Genomic DNA, 14,040 nt, shown 5'->3' with positions numbered 1-14,040 from the left:
GCCAGGATTTCTACCTGCCCCAAAACCCCCCAAAAATTCCCAAAAATCCCCAAAATCCCATTTTTTCCCCCTCCAAAGGTCTCTGCCCATCCCAAACCTCCCCAAAAATCCCCAAAATCTCATTTTTATTCACGTCTAAAAGTCCCTACCCATCCCAAACCCCCCCAAACCTCCCCAAAAATGCCCAAAATTCCCCCAAAATCCCATTTTTATTCACCTCCAAAGGTCTCTGCCCACCCCAAACCCCCCCAAACCTCTCCAAACCTCCCCAAAATCCCATTTTTTCCCCCTCCAAAGGTCTCTGCCCACCCCAAACCCCCCCAAACCTCTCCAAACCTCCCCAAAATCCCATTTTTTCCACCTCTAAAGGTCTCTACCCACCCCAAACCCCCCCAAACCTCCCCAAAAATCCCCAAAATTCCCCCAAATCCCATTTTTTCCCCCTCCCAAGGTCTCTACCCACCCCAAACCCCCCCAAAATTCCCCCAAATCCCCTAAAATCTCTTTTTTACTCATTTCTTAAGGTCTCTACGCACCCCAAAGCCCCTAAAAATCCCCCAAAATCCCATTTTTTCCCCCTCCAAAGGTCTCTGCCCACCCCAAACCTCCCCAAAAATCCCCTAAAATCCCATTTTTTCCACATCCAAAGATCTCTACCCACCCCAAGCCCCCCCAAACCTCCCTAAAAATCCCCCAAAATCCCATTTTTTCCACCTCTAAAGGTCTCTACCCACCCCAAACCCCCCCAAATCCCTTAAAATCTCTTTTTTACTCATTTCTAAAGGTCTCTACCCACCCCAAACACCCCAAAAATCCTCTAAAATCTTTTTCATTCACTTCTAAAAGTCTCTACCGACCCCAAACCCCCCAAACCTCCCCAAATTCCCCCTAAAATCCCATTTTTTCCCCCTCCAAAGATCTCTACCCACCCCAAACCCCCCCAAAATTCCCCCAAATCCCCTAAAATCTCTTTTTTACTCATTTCTTAAGGTCTCTACCACCCCAAACCTCCCCAAAACCCCCCCAAACCTCCCCAAAATTCCCCCAAAATCCCATTTTTTCCCCCTCCAAAGGTCTCTACCCACCCCAAACCCCCCCAAACCTCCCCAAAAATCCCCAAAATTCCCCCAAAATCCCATTTTTTCCCCCTCCAAAGGTCTCTACCCCCTCCAAACCACCCCAACCCCCCCCCCAAATCCCCTAAAATTCCATTTTTTCCCCCTCCAAAGATCTCTACCCACCCCAAACACCCCAAAAATCCTCTAAAATCTCCTTTTTATTCACTTCTAAAAGTCTCTGCCCACCCCGAACCCCCCCAAACCTCCCCAAAATTCCCCCAAAATCCCATTTTTTCCCTCTCCAAAGGTCTCTACCCACCCCAAACCTCCCCAAAAATCCCCAAAATTCCCCCAAAATCCCATTTTTTCCACCTCTCAAGATCTCTGCCCACCCCAAACCCCCCAAACCCCCCCAAAATTCCCCTAAAATCCCATTTTTCCCCCTCTAAAGGTCTCTACCCACCCCAACCCCCCCCAAAATTCCCCTAAAATCCCATTTTTTCCACCTCTAAAGGTCTCTACCCCCCCAAACCCCCCCAAACCCCCCCAAAATCCTCATTTTTTTCCCTTCCCTCCCCCAGCCATGGTGGAAGGCGACAGCTTCGAGGAGATTTACCACAAAGTCAAGCGAGTCATCGAGGACCTCTCAGGACCTTTCATCTGGGTCCCCGCCCGCGAGCGGCTCTAGGGCCCCCCCAAAAACCCCCCCAAAATCCACAGGAAACCCCCCCAAAAAACCCCGCCAGGACCTGCTGGGAATTCCCAAAGCCTCGGGGGAGGGGTTCTCTCTCTCTCTCTCTGTCTCTCTTTTTTTTTTGGGTTTTTTTGGGGCCCTCTCCGGTGGTTTTTGGGGGGGGAAACGCCCCCAAATTTGGACTCTTTTCTTTCTTTTTTTTTGTTTTGTTTTTGTACATATTTAAGCTCTATATTTGTAACGCCCCGGGGGGCCCCGAATCGGCCCCTCCCGGCCTCGAAAATTGGGGAGGGGGGTGGGAGGGAGAGGGGGAGGGGTTTGGGGTTGGCCTGGGCCCCTCCCCCCTCCCCCCCTCCCTCAGCGTGGGGAAAAAAAAAAAAAAAAGGAGGGGATGGGGGGGGGAGGGGAGATGAGAGTATTTTGCATAGAAATTATGGAATTGTGGGAATAAAGCGATGGAGACGCCGGAGGTTCGGGATTGGGGGGGGTTGGGAGGGGATTTGGGGGTGGGGGAGCCCCCGGAGGTAAAATTTTGGGGGATTTTTTGGGGGATTGGAGAAGGTGGTTGTGGGGTTAAATGGGGAGTTTGGGGGCTCAGGGGGGGTTCTGGGTGGGATTTGGGGGGGTCCTGGAGGGGTCACGGAGGCCGGGGAACCCCCCAGGAGTTGGAATTTGGGGAGATTTTGGGGGGTTTTGGGGTCAAAAGGACGCGTGGGAACGGTCATGGGAGCGGCAGCCAATCAGAAGCGAGAGAGCTCAATGGAGGCGTGGCCAAGGCGGTTTGCGAATGGCGGGTGGAATTTATGAATGGAGGGCGGGACTTATGAACGCGAGGCGGGATTTATGAATGGAGGGCGGGACTTAGGAACGGAAGGCGGGCTTTATGAATGGAGGGCGGGACTTACGAACGGAAGGCGGGATTTATGAATGGAGGGCGGGACTTATGAACAGAAGGCGGGATTTATGAATGGAGGGCGGGACTTATGAATGAAGGGCGGGATTAATGAATGGAGGGCAGGATTAATGAATGGAGGGCGGGGTTTATGAACGGAAGGCGGGATTTATGAATGGAGGGCGGGACTTAGGAACGGAAGGCGGGATTTATGAATGGAGGACGGGACTTATGAACGGAAGGCGGGATTTACGACCTGGAGGGCGGGACTTACGAACGGAAGGCGGGATTTATGAATGGAGGGCGGGTTTATGAATGAAGGGCGGGATTTATGAATGGAGGGCGGGGTTTATGAATGGAGGGCGGAGCTTATGAACGGAAAGCAGAGATCTCCCACACCCATCACCACCCCCAGCATCCCCCCCTGCCCTAATTATCGCTAATTACCAGTTGTAATTAATTAATTACCGACCAAAAAAAGGGGGGGGGAGACCCCCTGGAATGGGGGGGACCCCAAATTTATTGGCGGGGGAGGGAGGGGCTCTCTGGCCACGCCCATTCCCCATCTTTGGGGGCGGCAGCCCCTCCTCCACCTTGGTCCGAGGGGTTTTTTTGGGGGGGTCCCGGGGGGGAATTTTGGGGTCCCTGAGGATTTGGGGGATCCTGGGAAGATTTTTTGGGGGTCCCATAAAAATTTGGGATCATCCCAGAGCAGGGGAACCACCCCAAAATCCTCTTTTTAAACCCCCCCAAAAAAATCTCAATTTTGAGGCGATTTTTGGGGGGATTTTGGGGTTTTTTGGGGGTGCTGGGGATTTTGGGGTCACTCCTTTTTGGGGTGGGGGTCCCGGGAGCCCCCCAAAAGCAGCACCTGGGCCAGCAGGACCCCGTTGCAGGTGGCCGAGGCCGCGAAGGTCGAGGCCAAAAGGAGATCCCCGGTTTCCTGCGGGGGAAATTTGGGAGATTTTGGGGGAAAATTTGGGGGATTTGGGGGAAATTTGGGGAAATTTGGGGGATTTTGGGGAAATTTGGGGGATTTGGGGGGTCCTGGAAAGGGATTTGGGGGATTTGAGAGGATTTGAGGAGGAATTTGGGAGGTTTAAAAGGATTTTGGGAGGAATTTCAGGATTTTAAGGTCGATTTTGGGGTGGATTTGGGGATTTTGGGGTGAATTTGGGGGATTTTGGGGTGGATTTGGGGATTTTGGGGTGAATTTGGGGATTTTGGGGTGAAATTTGGGTGAATTTCGGGATTTTGGGGTGAATTTGGGAGATTTTGGGGTGAATTTGGGAGATTTTAGGGTAAATTTGGGGGATTTTGGGGGTGAATTTGGGGGATTTGGGGTGAATTTGGGGTGAAATTTGGAAATTTTGGGGTGAAATTTGGGAATTTTGGGGTGAATTTGGGGATTTTGGGGTGAATTTGGGGGATTTTGGGGTAATTTTGGGGGGATTTTGGGGTGAATTTGGAGATTTTGGGGTGAATTTGGGGATTTTGGGGTGAATTTGAGGATTTTGGGGTGAATTTGGGAGATTTGGGGGTGAATTTGGGAGATTTTGGGGTGAATTTGGAAGATTTTGGGGTGAATTTTGGGATTTTGGGGTAATTTTGGGGGATTTTGGGGTGAATTTGGGGGATTTTAGGGTGAATTTGGGGGATTTTGGGGTGAACTTGGGGATTTTGGGGGTGAATTTGGGGGATTTTGGGGTGAATTTGGGGATTTTGGGGTGGAATTTGGAGATTTTGGGGGTGAATTTGGGGATTTTGGGGTGGGAATTTGGAGATTTTGGGGTGAATTTGGGGATTTTGGGGGTGAATTTGAGGATTTTGGGGTGAATTTGGGGATTTTGGGGTGAATTTGGGGAATTTGGGGTGAATTTGGGGGATTTGGGGTGAATTTGGGGGATTTTGGGGTGAATTTGGGGGAATTTGGGGTGAATTTGGGGATTTTGGGTGAATTTGGGAGATTTTGGGGTGAAATGTGGGGATTTTGGGGGAATTTGGGAGATTTTGGGGTGAATTTGAGGATTTTGGGGTGGATTTGGGAGATTTTGGGGTGAATTTTGGGAGATTTTGGGGTGGAATTTGGAGATTTTGGGGTAATTTTGGGAGATTTTGGGGTGAATTTGAGGATTTTGGGGTGAATTTGGGAGATTTTGGGGTGAATTTGGGGGATTTTGGGGTGAAATTTGGGGTTTTTGAGGTGGATTTGGGGTGAATTTGGGGGTTTGGGGGGTTCTGGGTGGGTTTTGAGATCCAGGTTTTTTTTGGGGGGATTTTTGGGATTTGGGGTTTTTTTGGGGAGGGGTCTCACCATGAGGGGGTTGAATTTGGGGGTTCCTGAGTGAATTTGGGGTGAATTTGGGGTGAATTTTGGGGTGAATTTGGGGAGAATTTTGGGGTTTTGGGGGGTTCTGGGTGGGTTTTGAGATCCAGGTTTTTTTTGGGGGGGATTTTTGGGATTTGGGGTTTTTTTGGGGAGGGGTCTCACCGTGAGGGAGGTGAATTTGGGGGGGGTCCTGAGTGAATTTGGGGTGAATTTGGGGAGAATTTGGGGTGAATTTGGGGTTTTTGGGGGTTCTGGGTGGGTTTTGAGATCCAGGTTTTTTTTGGGGGGGGATTTTTGGGATTTGGGGTTTTTTTGGGGAGGGGTCTCACCGTGAGGGGGGTGAATTTGGGGGGGGTCCTGAGTGAATTTGGGGTGAATTTTGGGGTGAATTTGGAGTTTTGGGGGTTCTGGGTGGGTTTTGAGATCCAGGACTTTTTTTGGGGGGATTTTTGGGATTTGGGGTTTTTTTGGGGAGGGGTCTCACCGTGAGGGGGGTGAATTTGGGGGGGTCCTGAGTGAATTTGGGGGGGTCCTGAGTGAATTTGGGGGGGTCCTGAGTGAATTTGGGGTGAATTTTGGGGTGAATTTGGGGATTTTGGGGTGAATTTGGGGTGAATTTGGGGATTTTGGGGGTTCTGGGTGGGTTTTGAGATCCAGGTTTTTTTGGGGGGGATTTTTGGGATTTGGGGTTTTTTTGGGGAGGGGTCTCACCATGAGGGGGGTGAATTTGGGGGGGTCCTGAGTGAATTTGGGGTGAATTCGGGGTGAATTTGGGGATTTTGGGGGTTCTGGGTGGGTTTTGAGATCCAGGATTTTTTTGGGGTATTTTTTTGCGATTTGGGGTTTTTTTGGGGAGGGGTCTCACCGTGAGGGAGGTGAATTTGGGGGGGTCCTGAGTGAATTTGGGGTGAATTTGGGGTGAATTTGGGGATTTTGGGGGGTTCTGGGTGGGTTTTGAGATCCAGGATTTTTTTGGGGTATTTTTTTGGGATTTGGGGTTTTTTGGGGAGGGGTCTCACCGTGAGGGAGGTGAATTTGGGGGGGTCCTGTGTGAATTTGGGGTGAATTTGGGGTGAATTTTGGGGTGAATTTTGGAGTTTTAGGGGTTCTGGGTGGGTTTTGAGATCCAGGTTTTTTTGGGGGGGGATTTTTGGGATTTGGGGTTTTTTTGGGGAGGGGTCTCACCGTGAGGGAGGTGAAGATTCGGGCCAGGGCCCCCCCAAAGAGGAGCCCCGTGGAGACCCCCGAGAGCTGCCCCGTGTGGCCCTGCCGGGCGTTGGTGACGATCTGGATCAGCTGAGAGGGGGGGGAGGGGAAATTTTGGGGGGATTTTTGGGGGGTCCCCAAAAATTTGGGAACCCCCAAAATGTTCCCTGACCAATCAGGGAGGTGAAAAGATTCCAAAGAATGAGGAAAAAAAACCAGAAATGGACCCAAAATAATTTTGAAATCCCCACGGGGGAATTTGGGTGAAAAAATCCCAAATTCAACCCCCCCAAAAAATAAAAATAAAACCCCAAAATCTCCCCAGACCCACCCAGGACCCCCCAAATTCTCCCCAAATTTCATTCAGGACCCCCCAAAACTCCACAGGGCCCCAAAAATTTTCCCCTTTTGGGACATTCCTAAATCTCCTTTAAATGTCCCCAAAATCCCTTCAGGACCCCCAAAATCCCCCCAAACCTCCCCAAAATCCCTTCAGGACCCCTCAAAATATCCCAAAATCTTCCCAAAATCCCTCCAAACCTCCCCAAAATCCCTCCAGGACCCCCCAAAATCCCCCCAAACCTCCCCAAAATCCCTCCAGGACACCCAAAATCCCCCCCAAACCTCCCCAAAATCCCCCCAAAATCCCCCCAAAACCTCCCCAAAATCCCTCCAGGACCCCCAAAATTCCCCAAAATCTCCCCAAAATCCCTTCAGAACCCCCCAAAATTCCCCAAAATCTTCCCAAAATCCCTCCAGGACCCCCAAAATCCCCCCAAACCTCCCCAAAATATCCCAAAATCTCCCCAAAATCCCTTTCAAGCCCCCCAAACCTCCCCCAAATCCCTCCAGGACCCCCCGAAATCTCCCCAAAATATCCTAAAACCTCCCCAAAATCCCTTCAGAACCCCCCAAAATCCCCCCCAAAACCTCCCCAAAATATCCCAAAATCTCCCCAAAATCCCTTTCAACCCCCCAAAACCCCCCTAAAACCTCCCCAAAACCCCCCCAAAACCCCCCCAAACCTCCCCGAAATATCCCAAAATCTCCCCAAAATCCCTTCAGAACCCCCAAACCCCTCCAGGACCCCCCCAAACCCCCCCCAAAACCCCCCCAAACCTCCCCAAAATATCCCAAACCCCCCCAAAAATTCCTTTCAACCCCCCCAAACCTCCCCCAAATCCCATCCCACCTCCCCAAATCCCTCCAGGACCCCCCAAAATATCCCAAAATCTTCCCAAAATCCCCCCAAACCTCCCAAAATCCCCCCAAACCTCCCCAAAATCTCCCCAAATTCCCTTTCAATCTCCCCAAACCCCTCCAGGATGCCCCAAATCCTCCCCAAAATATCCCAAAATCTCCCAAAAATCCTTTTCAAGCTCCCCAAACCCCTCCAGAACCCCCCAAAACCCCCCCAAAATCCCCCCAAACCTCCCCAAAATATCCCAAAACCTCCTTAAAATATCCCAAAATCTCCCCAAATCCCTTTCAAGCCCCCCAAATCTCCCCCAAATCCCTTCCCACCTCCCCAAACCCCTCCAGAACCCCCCAAAATTCCCCAAAACCTCCCCAAAATATCCCAAAACCTCCCCAAAATCCCTTTCAAGCCCCCCAAACCTCCCCAAAATCCCTTCCCATCTCCCCAAACCCCTCCAGGACCCCCCCAAAATCCCCCCAAACCTCCCCAAAATCCCTTTCAACCCCCCAAAATCCCCCCAAACCTCCCCAAAATCCCTTTCAACCCCCCAAAACCCCCCCTAAAACCTCCCCAAAATCCCTTCAGAACCCCCCAAATCCCTCCAGGACCCCCCCAAACCCCCCCTAAAATCTCCCCCAAATCCCTTCCCACCTCCCCAAACTCCTTCAGAACCCCCCAAAATCCCCCCAAACCTCCCCAAAATATCCCAAAACCTCCCCAAAATATCCCAAAACCTCCCCCAAATCCCTTTCAACCCCCCAAACCTCCCCCAAATCCCTTCCCACCTCCCCAAATCCCTCCGGGACCCCCCAAAATATCCCAAAATCTTCCCAAAATCCCTTTCAACCCCCCCAAACATCTCCCCAAATCCCTTCCCACCTCCCCAAACCCCTCCAGGACCCCCCCCAAACCTCCCCAAAATCCCTCCAGGACCCCCAAAATCCCCCCAAACCTCCCCAAAATCCCCCCAAACCTCCCCAAAATCCCTTCAGGACCCCCAAAATTCCCCAAAATCTCCCCAAAATCCCCCCAAACCCTCCCCCAAAATATCCCAAAACCTCCCCAAAATCCTTTCAAGCCCCCCAAACCTCCCCCAAATCCCAAATCCCTTCCCACCTCCCCAAATCCCCCCAAACCTCCCCAAAATATCCCAAAATCTTCCCAAAATCCCCCCAAACCTCCCCAAAATCCCTTCAGAACCCCCCCAAACCCCCCCAAAATTCCCCAAAACCTTCCCAAACCCCCCTAAAACCTCCCCCACCTCCCCAAACCCCCCCAAACCCCCCCAAACCCCCCAAATTCCCCACCCTGCTGAGGATGATGATGGGCAGGTTGAGGGCCTGCAGGGCAGTGACGAAGCTCAGCGGGGTCAGAGGAGACACCAAAACGCCCAAAAACGCCCCAAAAACGGCCACCAGCGCCAGCCCTGGGGGGAGGGGACACAAAGGGGGTCAGGGGTCCCCAAAACCCCCCCAAAAAAAAACCCCAAAATCCCCCAAATTCCCCCCAAAACCCGGCACAAACCTCGGCCCGTGCGGCCCCCGAAGTGCAGGATGAGGAAGAGGAGGGTGAGGGTCTGCAGGAGGAGGAAGAGCGACTCCCCCCAGGCGCTGTTGGAATTTGGGGAGGGGTCAGGGAGGGGTCGGGACCCCCCCAAAATGGGGGTGGGAGTCCCCAAACCCCCCCCAGGAGGGTAAAAATGGGGAAAATCCTGTGAGAAATGAAGGGGAAATGACCCAAATCGCCCTGAAATGTCCCAAAATCCCTCCCAGGACCCCCCAAAACTCCCCCAAATTTCCTCCCCCAACTTCAAGACCCCTCCCCAAAATCCCTCCCAGAACTCCAAATCCCCGGAAACCACCCCAAAAATTCCCAAAATCCACACCAAACCCCACTCGAAACGCCCCCAAAATCCCCCAAAGTCCCTCCCAGATCCCCCAAAACTTCCCAAAATCCCCCAAAACTTCCCAAAATCCCCCAAAATTTTCCTAAATCCCCTCAAAACTTCCCTAAATCCCCTCAAAACTTCCCAAATCCCCCCAAAATTTCCCAAAATCTCCCCAAAACTTCCCTAAATCACCCAAAAACTTCCCTAAATCCCCCAAACTTCCCTAAATCCCCCAAAACTTCCCTAAATCCCCCCAAAATTTCCCTAAATCCCCCAAAACTTCCCAAAATCCCCTCAAAACTTCCCTAAATCCCCCCAAAACTTCCTAAATCCCCTCAAAACTTCCCAAATCCCCCCAAAATTTCCCAAAATCTCCCCAAAACTTCCCTAAATCACCCAAAATTTCCCCAAATCCCCCCAAATTTCCCTAAATCCCCCAAAACTTCCCTAAATCCCCCAAAACTTCCCTAAATCCCCTCAAAACTTCCCAAAATCACCCAAAACTTCCCTAAATCCCCCCAAAACTTCCCTAAATCCCCCCAAAACTTCCCTAAATCCCCCAAAACTTCCCAAAATCGCCTCAAAATGTCCCTAAATCCCCCAAAACTTCCCTAAATCGCCTCAAAATTTCCCTAAATCCCCCAAAACTTCCCTAAATCCCCTCAAACTTCCCTAAATCCCCAAAACTTCCCTAAATCCCCTCAAACTTCCCAAAATCCCCAAAACTTCCCTAAATCCCCCAAAACTTCCCAAATCCCCCAAAACTTCCCTAATCCCCCAAAACATCCCTAAATCCCCCCAAAATTTCCCTAAATCCCCCCAAAACTTCCCTAAATCGCCTCAAAACTTCCCTAAATCCCCCAAAAACTTCCCTAAATCCCCCCAAAATTTCCCAAAATCCCCCCAAAACTTCCCTAAATGACCTGAAAACGTCCCTAAATCCCCCCAAAACTTCCCTAAATCCCCCAAAACTTCCCAAAATCCCCCCAAATGACCCAAAATCCCCTCCAGATTCCCCCTTAACCACCTCAAATCCCCCCTAAATCCCCAAAATCCCCCCCAAAAACCCCAAAATCCACCCCAAATCCCCATTCAGCCCCCCCAAATCCCTCCTAAATGTCCCAAAAACCCCCCAAATCCCCCCAAACCCCCTCAAATCCACCCCCAAAATCCCCAAATCCCCCCCAAACCACCCCAAATCCCTCCCAAACGTCCCAAAACCCCCAAAATCCTTCCCAAACTTCCCAGAACTCCCAAAATCCCCCCCAAATCCCCCCAAAAGTGCCAGAACCCCCCCAAAATCCCCCCAAATTTCCCAGAGCCCCCCCCAAAACGCCCCCCAAAAGTCCCAGGACCCCCCCAAAATCCCCCCAAATTTACCAGGACCCCCCAAAATCCCCCCCAAACCACCCCAAATCCCTCCCAAATTTCCCAAAATCCCCCAAAATCCCTCCCAAAACTTACCAGGACCCCCCAAAATCTCCCACAAACTTCCAGAACCCCCCAAAATACCCCAAAATCCCTCCCAAACTTACCAGGACCCCCCAAAATCCCCCCCAAACCACCCCAAATCCCTCCAAATTTCCCCAAATCCCCCCAAAATCCCTCCCAAACTTACCAGGACCCCCAAAATCCCCCCCAAATTTCCCAGAACCCCCCCAAAAGTCCCAGAACTCCCCCAAAATCCCTCCCAAACTTCCCAGAACCCCCCAAAATCCCCCCAAACCACCCCAAATCCCTCCCAAACGTCTCAAAACCCCCAAAATCCCCCCAAAATCCCTCCCAAAACTTACCAGGACCCCCCCAAATTTCCCAGAGTCCCCCCAAATCCCCCCAAAAGTCCCAGGACCCCCCCAAAACCCCCCAAAAGTCCCAGGACCCCCCCAAAATCCCCCCCAAACTTACCAGAACCCCCCAAAATCCCCCCCAAAGTCCCAGAACCCCCCCAAATCCCCCAAAAGTCCCAGAACCCCCCCAAAACCCCCCAAATTTCCCAGAGCCCCCCCAAATCCCCCCAAAAGTGTTAGAACCCCCCCAAAATCCCCCCAAATTTCCCAGAATCCCCCAAAATCCCCCCCAAACCACCCCAAATCCCTCCAAAATCCCCCCAAAATCCCCTCCCAAACTTACCAGGACCCCCCAAAATCCCCCCCAAATTTCCCAGAACCCCCCCAAAACCCCCCCAAATCCCTCCCAAACTTCCAGAACCCCCACAAATCCCCCCAAAATCCCTCCCAAACTTACCAGGACCCCCCTAAATCCCCTCCAAATTTCCCAGAGCCCCCCCAAATCCCCCCAAAAGTCCCAGGACCCCCCCAAATTCCCGGCTCACCTGAAGGGGAAGCTCCTGGCGTAGCCGTAGCCCACCGAGCCCCCCAGGGCCAGCAGCTCCAGCAGCACCGAGGGGAGGCTGAGCCCCCCCCCCACTGCGGGACCCCCAAACCTTCAGCAGCTGGGGGACCTTCACTGGGGGGGAAATGGGGTTAAATCCAAAAAAAACCCCCAAAATCCAGCCCAAAATACCCCAAAACTGCCATAAAATACCTCAAAATTCCCCCCCCAGGGACCCCCAAACCTTTAGCAGCTGGGGGACCTTCACTGGGGGGAGGGAAATGGGGTTAAATCCAAAAAAAACCCCAAAAATCCAGCCCAAAATACCCCAAAACTGCCATAAAATACCCCAAAATGCCACAAAACTGCCATAAAATACCCCAAAATACCCCAAAACTGCCATAAAATACCCCAAAATGCCACAAAACTGCCCTAAAATAGCCCAAAAATTACCCCAAAATTCCCCCCCAGGGACCCCCAAACCTTCAGCAGCTGGGGGACCTTCACTGGGGGGGGGAAATGGGGTTAAATCCAAAAAAAACCCCAAAAATCCAGCCCAAAATACCCCAAAACTGCCATAAAATACCCCAAAATACCCCAAAACTGCCCTAAAATACCCCAAAACTGCTCTAAAATACCCCAAAATGCCACAAAACTGCCCTAAAATACCCCAAAATTCCCCCCCAGGGACCCCCAATCCTTCAGCAGTTGGGGGACCTTCACTGAGGGAGGGAAATGGGGTTAAATCCAAAAAAAAACCCCAAAATCCAGCCCAAAATACCCCAAAACTGCTCTAAAATACCCCAAAATACCCCAAAACTGCTCTAAAATGCCCCAAAATGCCACAAAACTGCCATAAAATACCCCAAAATTCCCCCCAGGGACCCCCAAACCTTCAACACCTGCGGGACCTTCACTGAGGGGGAAATTTGGGTCAAAATCTAAAAGAACCCCAAAAAATTCACCCCAAAATCCCTCTAAATTAATCCTAAAATAATCTGGGACCAAAAAAACCCTCAGAATCCTCCCCGGACCTCCAAAATCTCCTCAGATTTCCCTCAAAATCTCACCCAGGACGGATCCCGCCACGATCCCGTAGCCCAGAGCTTTGCTCAGGAGGATTTTTAAGCACGGAACTGCAGAGAGAGGGCAAAGGTGAGGTGAAATGACCCTTAATTTGCAAGAAATCTCTCAAAATCCCTTAAAATTTCCTCAAAATCCCTCAAAATTTGGATATCCCCCACACCCAAATCAAAGATGGCGGCAGGATCGCCTCATGGCCAAAATAAAAATGGCGGCGCTTTTTTCCCGCGCCCAAAACCAAGATGGCGGCGCCCCTCACAACTCCCGCCCGTAACCAAAATGGCAGCCACCCCCACAGCCCTTAAAGGAGCCCCAAAATCCCGCTGGAAATCCCAGGAAAAGCCCCAAAAAGCCCCAAAACCGCCCCCCGCGGCCCCTCCGGCACCATCGAGGAGTTGGAAGCGGAGGAAGAATTGGTCGAAGCAGTGCTCGGGCAGCAGGAACGGGACGAGCCAAGGCCGGAGCGGCTCCCATGGCGGCTCCCGCGCTGAGGGGAAATCGGCGGGAAACGCCCCGCTCACGTCGTGATTGGTTGAGACGACAGAAAATCCCGCCCCTCTAAGCCCGCCCCGTAATCCTATTCGTTAGGATTGCGAAATCGCCTGTCAATCAAAATCTGCACCAAGCTACGATTGGTCAACGGTTTATTGCGCAACGCGATTGGTTGAGTGGGCGTAAGGCTCCGCCCCCCACTGGGGCGGCAAATTGTGATTGGGCAGTTCTTTATTAATACGATTTAAGTTTTAAATCCCCCGCATCCCACAGAAACCCTCCAAATTCCCTCCAATTTTGGGTCCGGAGCGCTCTGAAACCCCCAATAATCCCTCCCAAGTTCTCCCGTTAAAGATTTAAATGTTGGTGACGAACACAAATTTGGAGGGTCTTGAGTAATTCGACTTTGGGGGTTTCCAGGTTCTGATTTTGAAGGATTTTGAGAGATTTGGAGAGTCCAGGTCCAGATCTTGGGTTCAGGGAGGGATCACTGATCCGCTTTTCACTGACACCCCTCTCTTAGGCGTTCAGACGGAGATTTCGGGGTTTCAGTGGGATTCTGCGAGGCTCAGCCCCTCCCAGGGCGAAATTCTGAGGTTCCAACCCCCAAATTTTGGGATTCCGGATCATCCAACACGAACCTTGCCCAGTTTTCTCTGCGCATGCGCAGCAAAGACGCAAGCAAAACCGCCGTTTCTTTTCCCTGTTGCGCATGCGCCGTACACACATGGGCGCCGCCATGTTTTTGCAGCATTTCCGTACACTTCCAGCCCTTTGAGCGCATGCGCAAAACGCCCATGGGACGCCGCCATGCGTACCGGCGCTGCCGTACGCATTCGCCAGGCCGCGCCCGGAAACGCTGAACGGGC

The 14,040-nt window shown here is 51.8% G+C and overlaps 2 protein-coding genes across 2 annotated transcripts in view; one reads left to right on the top strand and one right to left on the bottom strand.

The window, feature by feature from the left end:
- The window catches only part of DLG4 (discs large MAGUK scaffold protein 4), a 54,694-nt gene extending 52,660 nt beyond the window's left edge, over positions 1 to 2,034 (top strand). Inside the window, 1 exon segment of the mRNA XM_059872590.1 lies at positions 1,640 to 2,034. Coding sequence (XP_059728573.1) covers positions 1,640 to 1,746 — 107 coding nt within the window. The 3' untranslated portion in view covers positions 1,747 to 2,034.
- Positions 2,035 to 3,122: 1,088 nt separating this feature from the next.
- On the bottom strand, positions 3,123 to 13,983 carry MPDU1 (mannose-P-dolichol utilization defect 1). Its single transcript, XM_059872615.1, is given in 9 exon segments — positions 3,123 to 3,587; positions 6,159 to 6,269; positions 8,685 to 8,803; positions 8,902 to 8,987; positions 11,598 to 11,689; positions 11,691 to 11,731; positions 12,667 to 12,732; positions 13,065 to 13,237; positions 13,934 to 13,983. Coding segments are annotated over 9 exon segments (858 nt in total). The 3' UTR covers positions 3,123 to 3,467.
- Positions 13,984 to 14,040: the final 57 nt, after the last annotated feature.

The sequence above is a fragment of the Haemorhous mexicanus genome, chromosome 37 (genome assembly GCF_027477595.1).
Source record: "Haemorhous mexicanus isolate bHaeMex1 chromosome 37, bHaeMex1.pri, whole genome shotgun sequence".
Classification (NCBI taxonomy): Eukaryota; Metazoa; Chordata; class Aves; order Passeriformes; family Fringillidae; genus Haemorhous; species Haemorhous mexicanus.
The sequence above is the reverse complement of the archived record's forward strand: the minus strand, read 5'-3'. Positions and strand labels throughout refer to the sequence as shown.